Source organism: Rattus rattus, chromosome 16 (genome assembly GCF_011064425.1).
Source record: "Rattus rattus isolate New Zealand chromosome 16, Rrattus_CSIRO_v1, whole genome shotgun sequence".
Classification (NCBI taxonomy): domain Eukaryota; kingdom Metazoa; phylum Chordata; class Mammalia; order Rodentia; family Muridae; genus Rattus; species Rattus rattus.
This window is the reverse complement of record NC_046169.1, coordinates 29708817-29725098: the sequence shown is the minus strand read 5'-3', so window position 1 is coordinate 29725098 and position 16282 is coordinate 29708817. Positions and strand designations below refer to the sequence as shown.

The 16282-nt window shown below is 51.1% G+C and overlaps 1 protein-coding gene across 6 annotated transcripts in view; it reads right to left on the bottom strand.

The window, feature by feature from the left end:
• The window catches only part of Pitpnm2 (phosphatidylinositol transfer protein membrane associated 2), a 131545-nt gene that overhangs the window by 21507 nt on the left and 93756 nt on the right, over positions 1-16282 (bottom strand). For 5 of the 6 annotated variants that reach the window (XM_032886806.1, XM_032886810.1, XM_032886808.1 and 2 more), the window contains 4 exons: positions 14051-14227; positions 3558-3772; positions 2203-2324; positions 670-897 (listed from right to left, as the gene is read on the bottom strand). In XM_032886806.1, the coding sequence (XP_032742697.1) occupies positions 670-897; positions 2203-2324; positions 3558-3772; positions 14051-14128 (643 nt within the window). In that variant the 5' untranslated portion in view covers positions 14129-14227. Of the gene's footprint in view, positions 1-669; positions 898-2202; positions 2325-3557; positions 3773-14050; positions 14228-16282 lie in introns of those variants that run through there. The other variant, XM_032886811.1, reaches the window with a different exon arrangement.

The following is a 16282-nucleotide window of genomic DNA, read 5'->3' as shown; positions in this document are numbered from 1 at the left end:
GGGTGACTGCAGAGGCTTCTGGCTACACTATGATATACCAGCCAAGTCACAAATGTCTGGGAAGGGACAAGGCATCTGCACACTGGGCCTGGGTGGCCGAGACAGTGGAGAAGGGGGGATGGGCACAGGCTTGTCAGCTCATAAAGCTTGTCAGCTTGTAAAGCTTGCAGCTGTGCAGTCCTGAGAGCTTTTCCTTGATTGGGCCATTGAAGGTGGTAAAAACCCACCCTAAATTGGAGTCCTACCTTCTGGTGGCAGCTTAAATAAAGAGCATGGAAGAGAAAAGCTTTTGCTCTTTCCCTGCTGGCCCTCTCTCTCACCCACCAGTCCAGGTCTTCATGGGTATTAGAGCTTACTTGTCAGGACTGGAGACCGGGTGAGAGATGCAGCCTCTCGCCTGAATGACTGCTGGATTCTTGGACCTCTCATCAGGAGACCACATCCTTTATACTATTCTATCAAGTCCTGTTTATATTCACTCATTCATTCATTCATTCATTCATCCATCCATCCATCCATTCATTCATTCTCTCACCCATCAGCTCTGTTCCTCTAGGAAACCCTGACTTAATACGGGGTCATCTCTTAGTAGTAAACTGTAAGAACACGGTCACGGCACATGGAGAACGGAGGCAGGCGGGTGGGCACGCCTCGGCCCTGCGCACCCACCTGTGTCATGGATAAACCTCTCGATCTTGGACTGCATGCCCCAGTACCGGAACTCCACCTTACAGAGCTTGTAGGCGCACATGATGGGGAGGAGCCGCTTCTTGTACTCCTGAATCCAGTTTTCAGACAGAGGTCCCCGGCGAGTCTTGATCGACTGGAAGAGCTTGGGGTCTTCTTCTGTCTTGTACTCACTGGGGGTCACAGGATCCTTGACGATGTCGATGATGTCTATGGGGACACCCTGCAAGTGGTCACGTCTGCCTGACTTCTATCCACCCTCTCCAGATCCTCTACTCCTCTACTCTAAGTCCTTACAGGGCCCAAGGCTCATCGTATGTGATGCTGTGTGTGTGTGTGTGTGTGTGTGTGTGTGTGTGTGTGTGTGTGTGTGTGTGGGGGGGATTGGACCTGGCACCTCACCCATGCTATCATTGAGCTTCATCACTAACCCTATTGTATTTTCTATGTTGAGACAGAGTCATACACTAAGTTGACCAGGCAGGCTTTGAACTTGTGATCCTTCCATCTCAGCCCATACTACCTGGGCTGGGTCTTGTAGCTCTTTATGTAGTCAGCTTGACAAATCATGGTCTATGTGTGCAATTAAGTGGACCAGTGAACCAACAGGAAGAGGGTTTCCATGAAGAACAGTGGGGTAGGGAGGGCACACAGGGTGTTGGAATCTTTCCAGAGTGGGGTAGCATTTTGACAGGGTAGACCTGGGAGGCCCAGACAGCCATGTAGCACTGGTGCTCAACTGCAGTGGGATCTCAGGGACCACCAGATGCCTGCTGGGGACAGGGACTGTGGTGGAAATGACAGAGAATCTGGAGGTAACGGTTCCTTCTCTCCAGGCTAGGCTCCTGTCCAGCACCTAAACAAACCACCACACTACTCTGTGCCCAGAGATGACCCCACAGAGGAGGCTGCAGAGCCATGTTAGGCCCTCAGGTGTGTTCTGTTTGACAGGCCTAAGTTCATTTAACCAATGTTTAAGAAATTGGCAAAGTTCACATGAAAATCTCCATCTCTGAATTCTCTTTAAAAAGATTTAGCTGGATGGATATGGTGGTATATGCCTTTAATCCTAGCACTGGGGAGGCAGAGGCAGTCAGATCTTTGTAGTGAGACACTGTCTAAACAACAACAACAACAACAACAACAACAACACATTGTAACAATGCAGTCAGCCTTCTGCACAGTAACATTGGCCAGGAAGCAAGGCAGCAAAGGCCACACGTCACTCCAGGCACAGACAATACAATACGGGCCAGCCCACACATGGCATTCTCAAATAGATTTAAGCCAGACAGCACCCCAAGAGTGCAGGTGTACACTTACAGGGAGGAAAAAACTGACAGACTTGGCATGCACATCGAGGGCATGGAACTCTGTCCTGCTTCACTCTGTCCTGCACCCCCAGCTGAGAACTCAATGTACTCTCAGGATGAGATCAGGCAACAGCGGAGGGCCATAGCCAGAGTGGCCTGGGGGTGGGAGTGCTGCCTGCTGGACTTCAGCCTTCATGCTCACCTGTTATCAGCTGGTTCTTTTCCACAGGAGACAGGTTGAACACATTATTGTTTTCCCCAGTGTCTGTCTTATAAAAGGTTTCAATGTCAATGGAGAACTTCTCCACAAAGGGGCAGGTGAACCTGAGAGAAAGAACATCCATTGGGCCTGCACCCTGGAGGGACTATGACTAGTTACCAGCCTGTCAGACCACATTGGAAACCAGCAAGGTGACCAGGTGGTTGAATTGAGAATGGCCCCCACACATATCTGAGTTCTTATTCCCTAGTTGATGGAACTGTTTGGGAAGGATTCGGAGGTGTGGCCTTGTTGGCAGAGGTATGGCACTGAAGGTGGGCTTTGAGGTTTCCAAAGCCCACGCCATCCCCGGTTAGTGCTCTCTCTCTCGTTGCGTGCTCCCTGCCATGACAGTCATGAACTCATCCTCTGAAACTGAAAGCCCCAATAAAGTCTCTCTTCTATAAGTTTCCTTGGTCATGATGTCTCTTCACAGCAGTAGAAACGTCAATAAGAATGGGACAGGGGTTGACTAAGATGTGACAGTGAAACCTATTTCCTGTATTACCATCTTGTCGTGGGAAAGGCCAAGAGAGTTTCAGGGAGAGAGAGAGACAGGGATGAGATCTGATGAACTTCCTTGGCAGCTCCTAGAAGCCCCACCTATGGCATCCGCATGAGTATGGTTTGGTGGGAATGCATACACCGCTACAATGGCGGTGTTCTGTAGCGTCAGCGGATCCGCCAGACACTCCTGGCACAGACACCTGCAAGAAGCCCTCTCTGACAATAGAACAGCTTCTCTCTGGGATGGAAAGGAGCTCTCTGCAATCCTAAACTAGCTCCCCACACTCCCCAGGTGTGGGGGTCTGTGGGGAGGAAGCCCTGGGAGGCTAGAGGGGAGTGTCCTTGGTTAATGTGAGCTGGCACTGAGAGGCAAAAAGTGAAGAGCTTCCGCTGGAGTTCTGAGAACAGTCCTGCTCGATATGGGATGCATTAAACACTGCTACAACAGCTGAGGGTCCCAGAGGTGGGAGATCTTGGACCATCTGGTCTACCTCCGGTTCACACTTCTTCACAGCAGGCTGCCTCTGTCTGTGGGAACTTAGTGAATGTTAACTCCCTGAACGTTCCTGCCTGTATGACATCCATTGGCATTTCTGGGGGGGGCAGGCATCCAGGGACATCCTTCCCTTTCCTACCTGTGACCAACTGAACCATTAGGGGACACACGTGAGACATGGTTTGATACTTTCATGGGAGCAGAAGTTGAGCCTGTCAGGAGAGCTCCTGGATGCATGCTGCGGAGTTCCTCTAGCAGACGGCGTGCTGAGGAGGGTTGAGGCAGACACACGCACCTTGTTCGGGTATAGGGGTAGGCGTTCCAGGACTCCTCCACCACCCGCAAGGCTGCCTTGGGCAAGATGGAGCGAAACCAGCCAGGAATGTGCATGCCCACATGATACACCTTGTGGGTGTACTGCCCGGAGCCCCCAGGACCATCTGTGTAGGGTCGGTTCTCCAGGATCTCCACTCCGCTGCCTTGTCCGTAGGTCTCGTTCCGGCTTTTCTTCTGTAGGGGAAGCATAGGGGAAAGCATGTTGACGTTCAGACAAAGTACTCTGCACAGGTGGAGGGGCTCGGAGGACTGGGGACAGGAAAGGGCTTTGGCCTTGAGGCTGGCTCCTTCTGTGTCACTTTAGGGTATCCCTGTCTCCTAAATCTACATTGTGGATCTGTGACCCCACACCTCCTGACAGGAGTGAAATGAGTCCTGGATTTCCTCTTTAAGGTCCAAGTATTAAAAAGCATAAATCATCTATTCTGACTCCTACCTACCCCAGGATGAGCGCCAAGATGCACACTTATCTGTGAGACAGGGGCTCTGGCTGACCTGAACTTCCTAGGTAGACCGGATCTGCCCTCCCGAGTGCTAGGATTAAAGGTAAGCGCTGCCCCATCCGGCCTCTTCTTTCTGGCTTTCCTTCTGGGACAAGGTCATTCTATGTAGCCCGAGATTTGCATTTCTCCTGACTCAGCCTCCAACTGGGATTCCAAGTATTTGCCATCGCACCAGTGCTGGATGCCTGCTTTCCTGCTTCTACTGGGTTTTGTACGGTTTGTTCCAGCCACAATAATGAGGAAGAAAAATAATAAGAGGCATCCAAACTGGAAAAGAGAAAGTGAAAAAGTAAACCCTCTCAGTTTGTCCAGGACGTCATCTTTATATAGAGAGGTCTAAGGAACTTTCCTTAAGTCTCGTAGGCTTAATTAAATGAGCTCTGCGATGGTTCAGAACACAAAGCCAAAGAACACAAAAAGGAAAATGGTTCCATTTCCTGCGGCATTTGCAACAACAGACATGAATACGTTTAAACAGAGAAGGGAGCAGCTTGTACACCGAAGACCATGAAACCAAAAGAAGTTAGAGACCTAAAACCTGGAAAAGCATCCTTTCTTCATAGGTTAGGACCCAATACTGTTGAGACAACAATAATCCCCACGAAGCCTGCAGGACCCCTACAATCTCCAGCAAAGATCTAGTGGCTCTTTTTTTTTTTTTTCTTTTTTGGTAGGAGCAAATGGATATTAAAATTCCTATGTTATTGCAGGAGACCCCACAGCTCAAGCAAGCTGGAAACTCACACCTCCCAGTATCACACAAAACCTCATACTTGAGTGCCTCATTATTCACAGTAGCCAGAAGGTGGAAGCCATCCCTCTGACCACCAGGTGAAGAAGGGGCATACACTGGACGGGGTAGATGGCTCAGCGGGTAAGAGTGCTTGTGGTGCAAACATGAGGACCTGGGTTCGGAACCCTGGAAGCCATGCAAAGCCATGTGTGGCTGGTTGCATGCTTGCCCATACCCCCAGCACTGTGGATGGCAGAGACAAGTTCAGTGAGAGAACCTGTCTCACAATAATAAGGCGGCAAACAGTAGAACAGGCCTCTGGCCTCTGCATGTTAAGAGACGATGCTCAGGACTGCAGGAGTCCTTGGGACACACACCCAGGTCTGCTGGGCCCCAAGAACGTTCTGTTTCCAGACCGGGCACTGCTCACAAGGACTTATTCACTTGATGCGAGCCCACACAGTGATGCTATGGCTTATGGACTTCCTGTACATGCAGAATGTTTAATGAAAGGTAATGGATGAGGGCGGGAGTGCTTGGCTCAAAATGGGACACATATGTCACCCCATCCAAGGCCCAAGGAACACTGTGGAATTGTGGACAGAAAGAATGTAAAAGTCTGAGGATGGAGTGGGGGTGAGTGTCTTCTGGTCACTGTGTTCATGAACTCAGTGTGGCCAAATGACTGCGAAAAGCTGTACAGGACTGGGGGAAGGACGCAGGAGGGACGTTGGCAGTTAATGGCAGCCTGGGGAGAGGCTGTCACTGTCTTCAATGGTGTAGCCACTGATAAGTAGCCCACGCTCCAGGAAGTAATTTCCCACCCATGCTCATTCGAGTAACCCTGATTAAACTCACTGGGCCACACGCACACAAAAGACATGAAAATGGGAGGGGCCTTCTAGGGACAAAGAAGGGTCTCAGAGGGATGGAGCAGATTGGAAACAGTGTAGCAGGATAAAGTCCACTATGCACATGTATAACTGTCAAATTGAAATTTGAAAAGTGAAGAGTTGGGCTTACACTTGGAATTCCAGCAAAGTCAGGGGGATTATGAACTCCCATTCAGCCTGGGACATTACACACACACACACACACACACACACACACACACACACACACACACACACACACACAAAATCCCTCTGAAAACACTCACCACCATTGCAAAAGAGCAATGATGGCTGAGTGGGTAGGGTACCTGCCACCAAGCCTGACAACCTGAGTCCAATCTCTAGAACCCACATGCTGGAAGGGAAAACAGACTCCTGAAAGTTGCCCTCTGACCTCCACACGTGTGTCATGGAATACACACCCTCACCCACCACCCCGCCAAGTAAGGGAAAACAATGGTTATTTTGTTTGTTCGTTCGTTTTGTTTTTGATAGAGACTCTCTGTAGACCAGGCTGGCCTTGAACTCACACAGATCAGCTTGCCTCTGCCTTTCAAGTGCTGGGATTAAAGGTATGTGCCACCATGCCTGGACCAAAGAAATGCAGTTTTTAAAGTGAAAAGAGACCCAGAAATAGCCAAACCAGTGAGAAGTCTACTTCAGAGTCGTACTGCAAAGGTAATGTCTCAGAGAACAGTCACGGGTCCCTGTCTGCCTCGGGGAGTCAGTAGCTTGGAGTAGCGGGGAGTGTGGTCTTTAAGATTCTGGTTTGTTTCTGAGAAAGGAGTGAGGGCACAGGCTCAGACAACCGTTCGTTCCCATGCCTGGAGGCCTGGGGACACTGGTGAGGAGGGCCCAGGTGCTTCGGCTTAGCATTGGTGGTGACAGATGGTGGTGAGGACATGGGGCAGAGAAGAGCTGGGCTCTGACCTGTAAGGATCAGATAGGTCCACCCATGGAAAAAACGCTGGGGCTGAGGTGTCCATGCTGGGAGCAAGGAAAGAGCTGGAGAGAGGAGGAACAGAGAGGGAAGGCCAAGCCTGAGTAGACGCCTTCTGTACCCTATCTCGGTCTACACCCCTCCTCAAATGGTAGAATGGGGCACTCCATTCTGCACGTGAGGAAACTGAGGCATGGGGTACTGGGGGCGGCTCACCCAAGGCCTCTGGGCCAGTGTGGAGACAGAGGACAAAGCTGCAGATAGCTTGGATCTCAGAAACTGCACAAGCATCCCCTCCTGCTGGGTGGGCCTGGTCCCAGGCTGCTGGTTTGCAAAAGGGAGGCAGCCATGCCTCAAGTGGTGTTGGTGGATGCCACGTGTATAACACGGATGCACATGTGCCTAGCTGTCTCCTCCAGACGGTTGCCTGAGCTCTTCAGAACCATCTGAACCACGGAAGCCCCGCTTTGAACCACCCAGGTCAGTCTCCCAGGTGAGCAATGCTGTGTTATATCTGATTTACTTCCGAGAGGCCCACGGAAGAGGCTGTCTGGAGCGACACCTAGGAGTGATGCTGGGGTGGACTTACGTGTCCAGGGAATCAGCATCTGACTAGGGAGCTAAGGACTGTGGCCTATTACTGGGCCTATGCAACTGAGGCTGCTGGTCAGGATGTCCATGAATGTGTGACTTTTCTGTGCACACGTGTGAGCCAAGCGTGTATGTGTGTGTGAGCCAAGAATGTGTGGATTCAGTGCTCTTCTGGGCAAGACAGAAGGACGGCGTTCTCAGAGCGGCCTGTGGGTGGATGTGGTGTCTTACACCTGTACTCTCGGCATTTGGGATTGCTTTGTGTTTTGAGGTCAGCTTGGACCACACAGTGAGAATCTGTCTACAGAGAAAACTACTGGGGCTGGGGGCAGACGGACAAAGACTTCCTGGGAGGACATTCCCTTGGTCATGCATGGAGGAGCTGAGGAACGGGAATCCAGTGCCATCCGTCCCACTCAGCCAGAGTGACAGAGAAGCTGAGGAGGCAGTAAGGTTCTGGCATCGCACAGGACCACACACTCCCTCATGGGCAGGACTCTCCTGCTGGCTGCTGTTGACAGCTCGTTAAAAACACATTCCCTGACATAAGCGCTAAAACTCTCAGCAGGGATAAGTTTTTATGACCATTGGATTAGACAACGGTTTATAAATGTGACACTAAACCTGTTAAGATTGTTTTTCAAACAATCTTAGCTGGAAAGGGAAGGGGAGGCATGGTCTGATCTTAGGCGGGGCAAGGGGGCGCCTTGTCGCCCACATCATGTGCTGATGGCCAAAATGCCTACGGGGGAAGACGGAGGGGATGTGTTCCCTTACAGAGGCAGGACTGGGCAGAAATGACTTCCATAGCCCACAGGGGAGGCTGGAAATATAGTCCTTCGGCAGGAAACTGGGAAAAACACAAATGACAGCACAGCAACAACAAAAAAGCCAGATAAACGGGACTGAACGAAAGTATCACTCTCTAAAGAAAGAAAGGAAGTTAAAAGAACTGAGGAAATGAAAGAGAAAAACCGTTGATAATCTCTGATGCCAGGAATTTGGATCTAAGAGAATGCCTAGAACTCAACAACATACGGAGAACACACTTGGCAAATGGTCCAGAGATCAGAACAGTCATGCTCCACAGAAGACATACAGTGGCCACTGAGCGCCCGAAGGATGTCCAACAACGCAGACGGAAAACACAAACCCAAACAGTGAGAGCGCCTTGAACCCAACTGGGATGGCTACAAAGATGAGCAATGGGAAAGGAGGAAAACAGAAACCGGCCCTCTCACCGTGGCTAATGGAGACAGACACAGTGTAGCCATTCCTCAAACTAGCCATGTTCACTCTCAACATACTCAAAATATGGGAAAATATGTCGAACCTCTGTGGTGGGCGAGCTAGAGCCACTCTGGGAAGAAAGCCTCGTTGAATTGTTCTGTCCCTTCCTCTTCTTTTAGGGACAACAGTTAGTCAACCGAGGGAGGTCCTAAATCTCAAGAGTCTTAACTGTCAAGAGTGAATTACACACACACACACACACACACACACACACACACACACACACACACACACACACACTGGCGTCTAGATGTGGTCACGCTCCTGAGGTTGTATGTAAGTATGAACTGGGGACGTTGGTCATTCCGCTATGTACTTATCTTCATGACCTCCTGTGGTTAGCCTTCAGCCTGTCAGTCAGAGAGACAGCACCAACTGTTGGTCCCTCCCCTGCCTAATGGGAAAGTCCCTTGACTCCTCCAGTGGTCCTTGTGTCTCCTGCACAACCACACAGGCCTTTCCCCAGCAGCAGTGACTTTACGGGCAGACTACCATCTATAGTGTGCCCTCAGGTTATATGAGTATTTGAATCCAGGGAGGAGTGACTCAAGGAACAAGGAGGTGAAGAGCATCCTGCCCCAATCCCTGAAACCAGGGCTGGAGAGATGGCTCAGTGGTTAGGAGCACTGACTGCTCTTCCAGAGGTCCTGAGTTCAAATCCCAGCAACCACATGGTGGCTCACAACCATCTGTAATGAGACCTGATGCCCTCTTCTGGTGTGTCTGAAGACAGCTACAGTGTACTTATATAATATAATAAATAAAATAATTAAAAAAAAAAATCCCTGAAACCATGACTTCTAAGAAGGAAGAGATGTGGTAGACACGGAAACCCCAAATACTCCATGTGCAGAAGGGCAGCCATTTACATCTCCAGACAAACCCCGGCTTCCTAGGGTCAGCTGTTTTCCCTTGGACAAGCTCTGTGACATCTCTGAGCAGCCTCGTTTGTGGAGAGGAAGAACATTACCAGCCCTGCAGGTCATCATGGGTGCTGAAGCTGGTGATGTACTTCAGGCATAGGGTGCCCAAGCTGCTGACATCACCAGGTGAGGGCTACGGATGGATGCAGTCCCTCAGGGAGATGGGTACGGAGACTTGTGGGCACTGGAGTCTGAAGCCTATGCAGCAACCCCATCTAGCACGAGGGTACATCACAGACTAGATGGAGAAAGGCTGGCCGATGAACCCATAATCAATGGGGTCTAGTCCACAATCACCAGAACTCTGAAGGCGGTGTCCTCCACTTAAGCCACCCTCCACAGCCTGACCCCTACATCTCACTGACCACAGGAGTGAAGGGGCAACATTCCTCACATAGCTGTGGCTTAGCCAGACCAGACAAACAGGCTCTCTGTGCTCTACCCACAGACCATTCCTAAGCAGTATAGAGTGCTGCCCACCCTTGGAGCCTCGGTCAGTCAAGTCGGCAAACAGCCTTCAACCTCCATGGGACCGCTGAACAAGGAAAGCTGCAAAAAGAGAAAGAAACTCCTCCCCAGTGGCGCTCTCAGAACTGTCCAGGGTACTGACCAGGCAACGCCTCTGCCCATCCCCAGGACCAAAAGGTCTTTCTGAGCACCCTCTAGAGGACAGCAGACAGTGGATTACCACCGGCCTTCACACCGCTCCCTCAGGCAGAGGAATGGCTCTGACTTGCTAGCTTTGTCTTTTCCACAGCCTGCTCCAGCTGCTGCCAGATGAACCTCCTTGCTATTGTCTCCGTGGAAACGTAGCTGTGGAACATGCTGACTCTTGCAGCATCTACCTGGGGTGTACCTACGCCTGTCTCCCCGTCTTAGCCTTCACCACTCCTGCCTGGCTTCATTTGGTACATCTACAGTCTTCCCTGAAATAGTCTTCGTACAGGCGGGGACAGAACACCGTGTTACTGTGGTACGACGGGCACGCGGTGAGCTGTGCACACATTCAGGTACAGCCTGTGACTGTGACATATATTCACCCTGCAGAGGCAAAGGCCCCTAGGAATTCTGGGTTCTGAGGCACAGAAGACAAAGACCACAGCAGAAGCAGAGGGAGTGAGCAGAGAAGCCGACAGGGGCAGGAGCTAGGAGAGAGGCGCTCATGGGCCCTGTAGCAGCAGAGAGTGCTGGGCTAGAAATGATCTACTGGTCACATGAGATGAGCAGGGCCTCCAGAGATAGAAATCTGGCTGTGAGTGGGTGTCTTAGGAACAGGCAGCACATAAGCACCCAGGTTCCATCCCCCACATTTGGATTGCCTCAGCTGGCCTCTTGCTGAAACACTTGTTCTGCCCTTAGGCCTGTTGGCCACAGCTCACTCCACTTCAACAAGGACCATCTAGGAGAAGGGGTGGGGCAAAGTAGGCCTCCTCAGGTGTTCCCTCCCCGTTCAGTCTTCCCTGCACTCTGGGCTCCCTCATATCTGAGACTGATAGTTGATTCCTCCTGACCCCATCAGAAGCCCAAAGCCTTCTAGGAGCAGACAGTCCCCCTGGGAGGTGGGGGAGCTAAGTTCCAAATTTGGCTCAATTTTCCCATCTGTAAACAAGGAAGTCTCTTTTGGGAGACCTTCCAGGGCACCGCCATTTAAGAAAGTAGCTTATGTAAGAAATTGAGAGGCCAAGCATGGTGGTGCATGGCTTTAATCCTAGCACTCAGGAGGCAGAAGCAGGAGAATCTCTAAGTTGGAGACCAGCCTGCTCTACAGAGTGGGCTCCGGGACAGTCAGGGCTACACAGAGAAACCCTGTCTTTTTTTTTTTTTTTTTTTTTTTTTTTTTCGAGCTGGGGACTGAACCCAGGGCCTTGCGCTTCCTAGGTAAGCGCCTACCACTGAGCTAAATCCCCAGCCCGAGAAACCCTGTCTTAAGAAACAAAACCACAGACAAACAAACAAGACAAAAAGCAAGTAGTAATTACTACCCGGGAAGGCTCACTTGTTTCCCAGAGCTAGAACTCAAGCCAGGTTTCAGCTGGGAAAGTCTACACTCCCACCCATAGAGGAAGTTAGCTATGCTACTGTCTGGAGGCAGACCACAGCTCAGCATCTAGGAAGCTGATATACTGGGGTCCCTTATATCACGGTGCAATCATGGTCTTTCCGTTTAAAACAGTAGCCTTTGCTACTCAGAGACCCAACACGCCTTGCCTTCCTGCCATGGTGGCCCGTGAGGAAAGCTTGGAAGACGACCTTAGTTATTTGGGCAGAGTGTGGGGGTCCTTTCACAGAGAACCCAGTTTTAAAGGGGCTACACTGGCCACGAAAGCTTCCAGCTCATCGTACCTCTGTGGGCCTTTCGAGCTGACGGGGACTGGAGTGGGACTCTGCAGGTTATGTAGATGGATGTGTGCTTATTTGCGCACACGTGAATCCATCCACCCATGTATGTTCTAGCTAAGCTTCTCAGCCTTGCTAGCCCTTGGCTCAGAAGCTCCTCTTGCAGCAACATCTGGCTGCTCATCATTCTGTCTTTTACACACACATTTGCTCACTGGAGGGGGTACAGGGAAAGACTCTGGAGGCTCACAGCAGAGGGGGCACTATGGCAGGGTAGACATGCGTGAAGTAGGAGACACTCCTACTTACTACAATCTCAGCTATCAGAGTCATCGAAAGTATAAATTACCCAATGGACCGTGTGGGCCATCGGATACAGATGCCGTGGGTCACTTCGCAATTCAATTGACTGGAAACACAAGGACAGATGCTGGGAAATGGCAGGCGTTTGGAGCTGCCCAGTAACAGTGACTCCGCACTTGAGAAGCACTCTGGGGCACTCCAGTGGCTGGAGGTCATGCTGCAGAACCCAGAACGCCCACTGGGGCTGCATCACCGAGACCGTGGGCCACGGCTGGAGAGGGAAGCGAGAAGCCGCAGACACACGGCAGCCTCAGCAGATGAGTCTGGTCCTTGAACAGACTGAGTTATTTCTAGAGTGCTCAGGGCTAGGGCCTGATTTAAGCTATCTCTCTCCCGCTCTCTAGAAATAATTAAGGGGTAAGTGGTTCAAGAGGGAATTGAGTGGCGCTTCTGAAGCAACTCAGAGCAAACAGTCCCCCAGAGAGGCTGGGGGCACTTCCTGCTCATTTCCCAGCCAAACCTCTCCTGTGGGAGCTGGCTAAACTCTAGCTGCTCCAAGCTCCTTAGACAGGTTCTGGGTCCCTCGGTGAAGGTGCGAGCCATCAGAAAAGGGGAGAGCTGGGAATGGTGGCGCACTGCTCTTAATCCCAGCACATGGGAGGCAGAGGCAGGTGAATCTCTGTGACTTTGAGGTCAGCCTGGTTTACTGAGTGAGTTTCGGGACAGTCAGAGCTGTTACACAGAGAAACCCTGTCTAGAAACACAGGGGGTGGAAGCTCTGACAGCTGTACCTGCCCCTGGCCTTACATACTGAGGGTTCAGGGTGATGCAATGACAGGTTGATACAGAGAAGCCAATCAGACAGAGGTCCCAGTGGACAACAGGAACAGAGGCTCCATTATATCCAGAAGAGCTAGAACCAAGCCAAGAGATGGCTTATAATTGGTGTGGGGGCTCTGGGCCCTAGGGAGGGAGGACAATCTCTAGGGTTGGTGAGGGAGAAGGATAGCTATAAGGCTGGGAAGGAAAGTTCCGGAGAGCAAGGACTCCAGTCAGTTACCCTGGCAATGTGGGCAGTGAACAGGTCTGACGTTTGGGTGAGAAGCATCTGGAACGAACAGTGCGGCTTGGGATATGTGTTCTCGGTGCATCAGGCATGGAGGAGAGAATGTACGGGTGTTTCTTCGCAGTGGGTAAGACTAAACTGGTGCTATATCCCATAATTCTGTCAGACAGTGGGAGTTAGGAGCTAGGCTGTGTGCTCCCGTACAATCTATCAGCCTCTCTTGCCTCGTTTCCCCCGTCTTAAATGAGGCTTTGAGGCTAACTGTGTCTCCTCCAATTCCTACACTGAAACCTACCTCCCAGTGAGATAACCTACGGAGGCTGTGTACTTGGGAATGACTTGGATTTATATGGCATCATGGGAGTAGGTCCTCCATGACGGGATGCATGTACTTATAAGTAGGAGAAAGACTGCCGTCACATGCCCAACCCCAATGTGAGAACAATTGAAACTCAGGAGGGCAGTTCCTGTCAGAACCCCACCCTGCCGTGCCTTTATCTTAGGAGTGGCTTCCGAAACAGCCATGGAGAGAGAGGGAGAGAGAGTCAGTGGTGCTGAAGCCAAAGCGATGGATGCTCTGTGACAGCGGCCTGAGCCGCTGATCTATCAGCTATCGGCCCTGAGCTATCAGCCGATCTACGAGGCAGTAGGTTTAGATGTAAAGAGGACACTGGTGTTACGGGTGGCAAGATAATCTGACCCCACAGAAGCCCGGCGTGTCTGTGTGCCTGGTGTCTATTTGGAAGTCGGATGTACGGTGGAGGTGCAGCCCCTCACAGACACTGACAGTAGTTCTTGCCCTCAGGTAGTACCCAGTAGTGTAGGCTGGGACTGCTCCAGGTTAACCTGGTCCAGCCGCCTCTCCGAACTCACCTGTATCATGTACAGCTGGGCGATGCGGTATTCCTCCACGGTCATTGGCAGGGGAATCCGGTATTCCTTTATGATCATCTTGGAGTCCACGCCTTCTGGGCGGCAGGGGACTTCGTGCTTGTGGGGACTTTCTAGGCAAGATTCCTTAAATAACCATGACAGAATTCACTGAAGACCCTTTAGAGAGAGGGAGGGAGGGAGGGAGGGAGGGAGAGAGGGAGGGAGGGAGAGAGAGAACAGGAGAGTCACTTTCTGCAGTCTGGTGGGTGTGCTAACAGAGGAAAGCCAAGGTCTAGACCTGAGGCTAGAATTCTAGTCTCAACCCTCTCAAGCCAATGGTGACCTGGAGCAAATTCCTCACCTCTCTGGCCCGCATTTCCTTGTTTGCAGAGAAATCTTGAAGAGCTACCCAAGGACTAAGTGAGAGGCTGTGTGAACTCTCCCATCGACAGTCTGGGTAGTAGAGGGTCAGGTTGCCTCAGAGGTTGGGTACTGTTAAGTGGGGGCTGAGCACGGGCTTCCCAGATGGGGAGGGGTTGGACAGGATGGCATCATGGTGGCCTGGGGCTGGTTAAGGGGTAAGAGTAGCTCAGGTTACTAAGCAAATGTAAACATCGCCATGGCTCTACAGTACACATCAGTTTCCAGTGGGCTGAGAAACTCCCGATCTGCCAATAGGATAGAAAGAAACCCTTCACAACACTTAGAGAGAGAGCCCCAGAAATAAACCAGAAAGGGTCAGCCTAAAATTACTTATTCACCTAAGACAGGACAATTAACCCAAACTCATAGGTGCCACAGACTCAAGCTCCCACATTCATTCCGATTATCATCCACGTGATCCTTTCAACTAATCAGAGTCCAACCTGCACAAGATGAGGCCTAGAGCAGCAGGCAGACTCAGACCTGTGGAGCTCTCTGAGCCAGCATATTCCCTCACTGCACCAGGGTAAGTACAATGATGCCGAGTATGTCACAGTGTTTCATTTGAGTCGTGGAACTCAGACATACTCTGTAGACACCAACACTCTCAGCCGGGTACCCCTTCAGGCTCTTAACCAATCACTCACAGCAGACCACCTGCTCTCTTGGCTTCCTAGCCCACCAAGCAAGGTTGCAGGCTTCCAGCCTAGGGTCAGAGTGGGATCCACAGGCTAGACAAAGCAAGTTCTTTAAAGGTCTCAGTCTCTCAAAGACGTCCAGGGGTGAAATCTTAGGGCCTGGCCAGCTGCCGACTCCAGTAGTCTCTCGGCTTTCAGAGGCTCTGTGAGCACATCTCTAATAAAAAAGTACATAGTGACACTCTCTCTGAAGACAAGCTTCCTGGTGAGCTGTAACCACACAGATGGTGTCCACCCTTCCACGTGGGAACCGAAGACGAAGGCACAGGACTCTGGGTGGTTCCCACAACCCAGGAGAGCTGGGTTACGAGAGAAGCTTAGTCGTAGGAGCATTCTGAGAACTGTCAGACAATGAAGACAAGACTGCAGCTCCATCTCAGGCTGCGTGAAGCACAGGGACTGTGCTGTGCTTGCAAGGAACTACGGAGGCAGGCAGGCAGGCAGACAGACAGACAGCAAGCAAACAGGCAGGCAACAGGCAGGCAGGCAGATAGACAGACAGACAGACAGCAGACAGCAGGCAACAGGCAGGCAGGCAAACAGACAGGCAGGCAACAGGCAGGCAGGCAGCAGCAGACAGGCACTCAGGCAGGCAGCAGACAGACAGATAGGCAGATAGACAGACAGGCAGATAGGTAGGCAGGTGGGCAGGCAGGCAGACAGACAGACATTCAGACAGTTAGGGAGGGGTCAACAGCAACAGGGAAGACTCAGTTCTGAAAGTGACAAAATGTGACAAGGTCACAGTGTGGCATTCCCTGTGGAATCTAACTGCAAAACTTAACATTATTTTCCTAGTTGCCTGGCCCCTAGGATACATTGTTGTGAGGGAGGGAAGAAAAGAAAGATGGGAACTTAGTATATAAGCTGCTTAAGTAAGCACATGGGGAAGAATGAGAAATAACTCAACAACAGAGAGAGATGAAAGTAAGCTAGCTGAGCTCAGGGGATGGGGAAAAATATGGCTCGTCTTTTTTAAAAGGTGCATGAAACTGTGAATGAACAGGTCCATGAAACCAGGAATGAACAGGTGCATGAAACCTTGAATGAACAGGTCCATGAAATCTTGAATGAACAGGTCCATGAAACCTTGAATGAACAGGCAAAACAT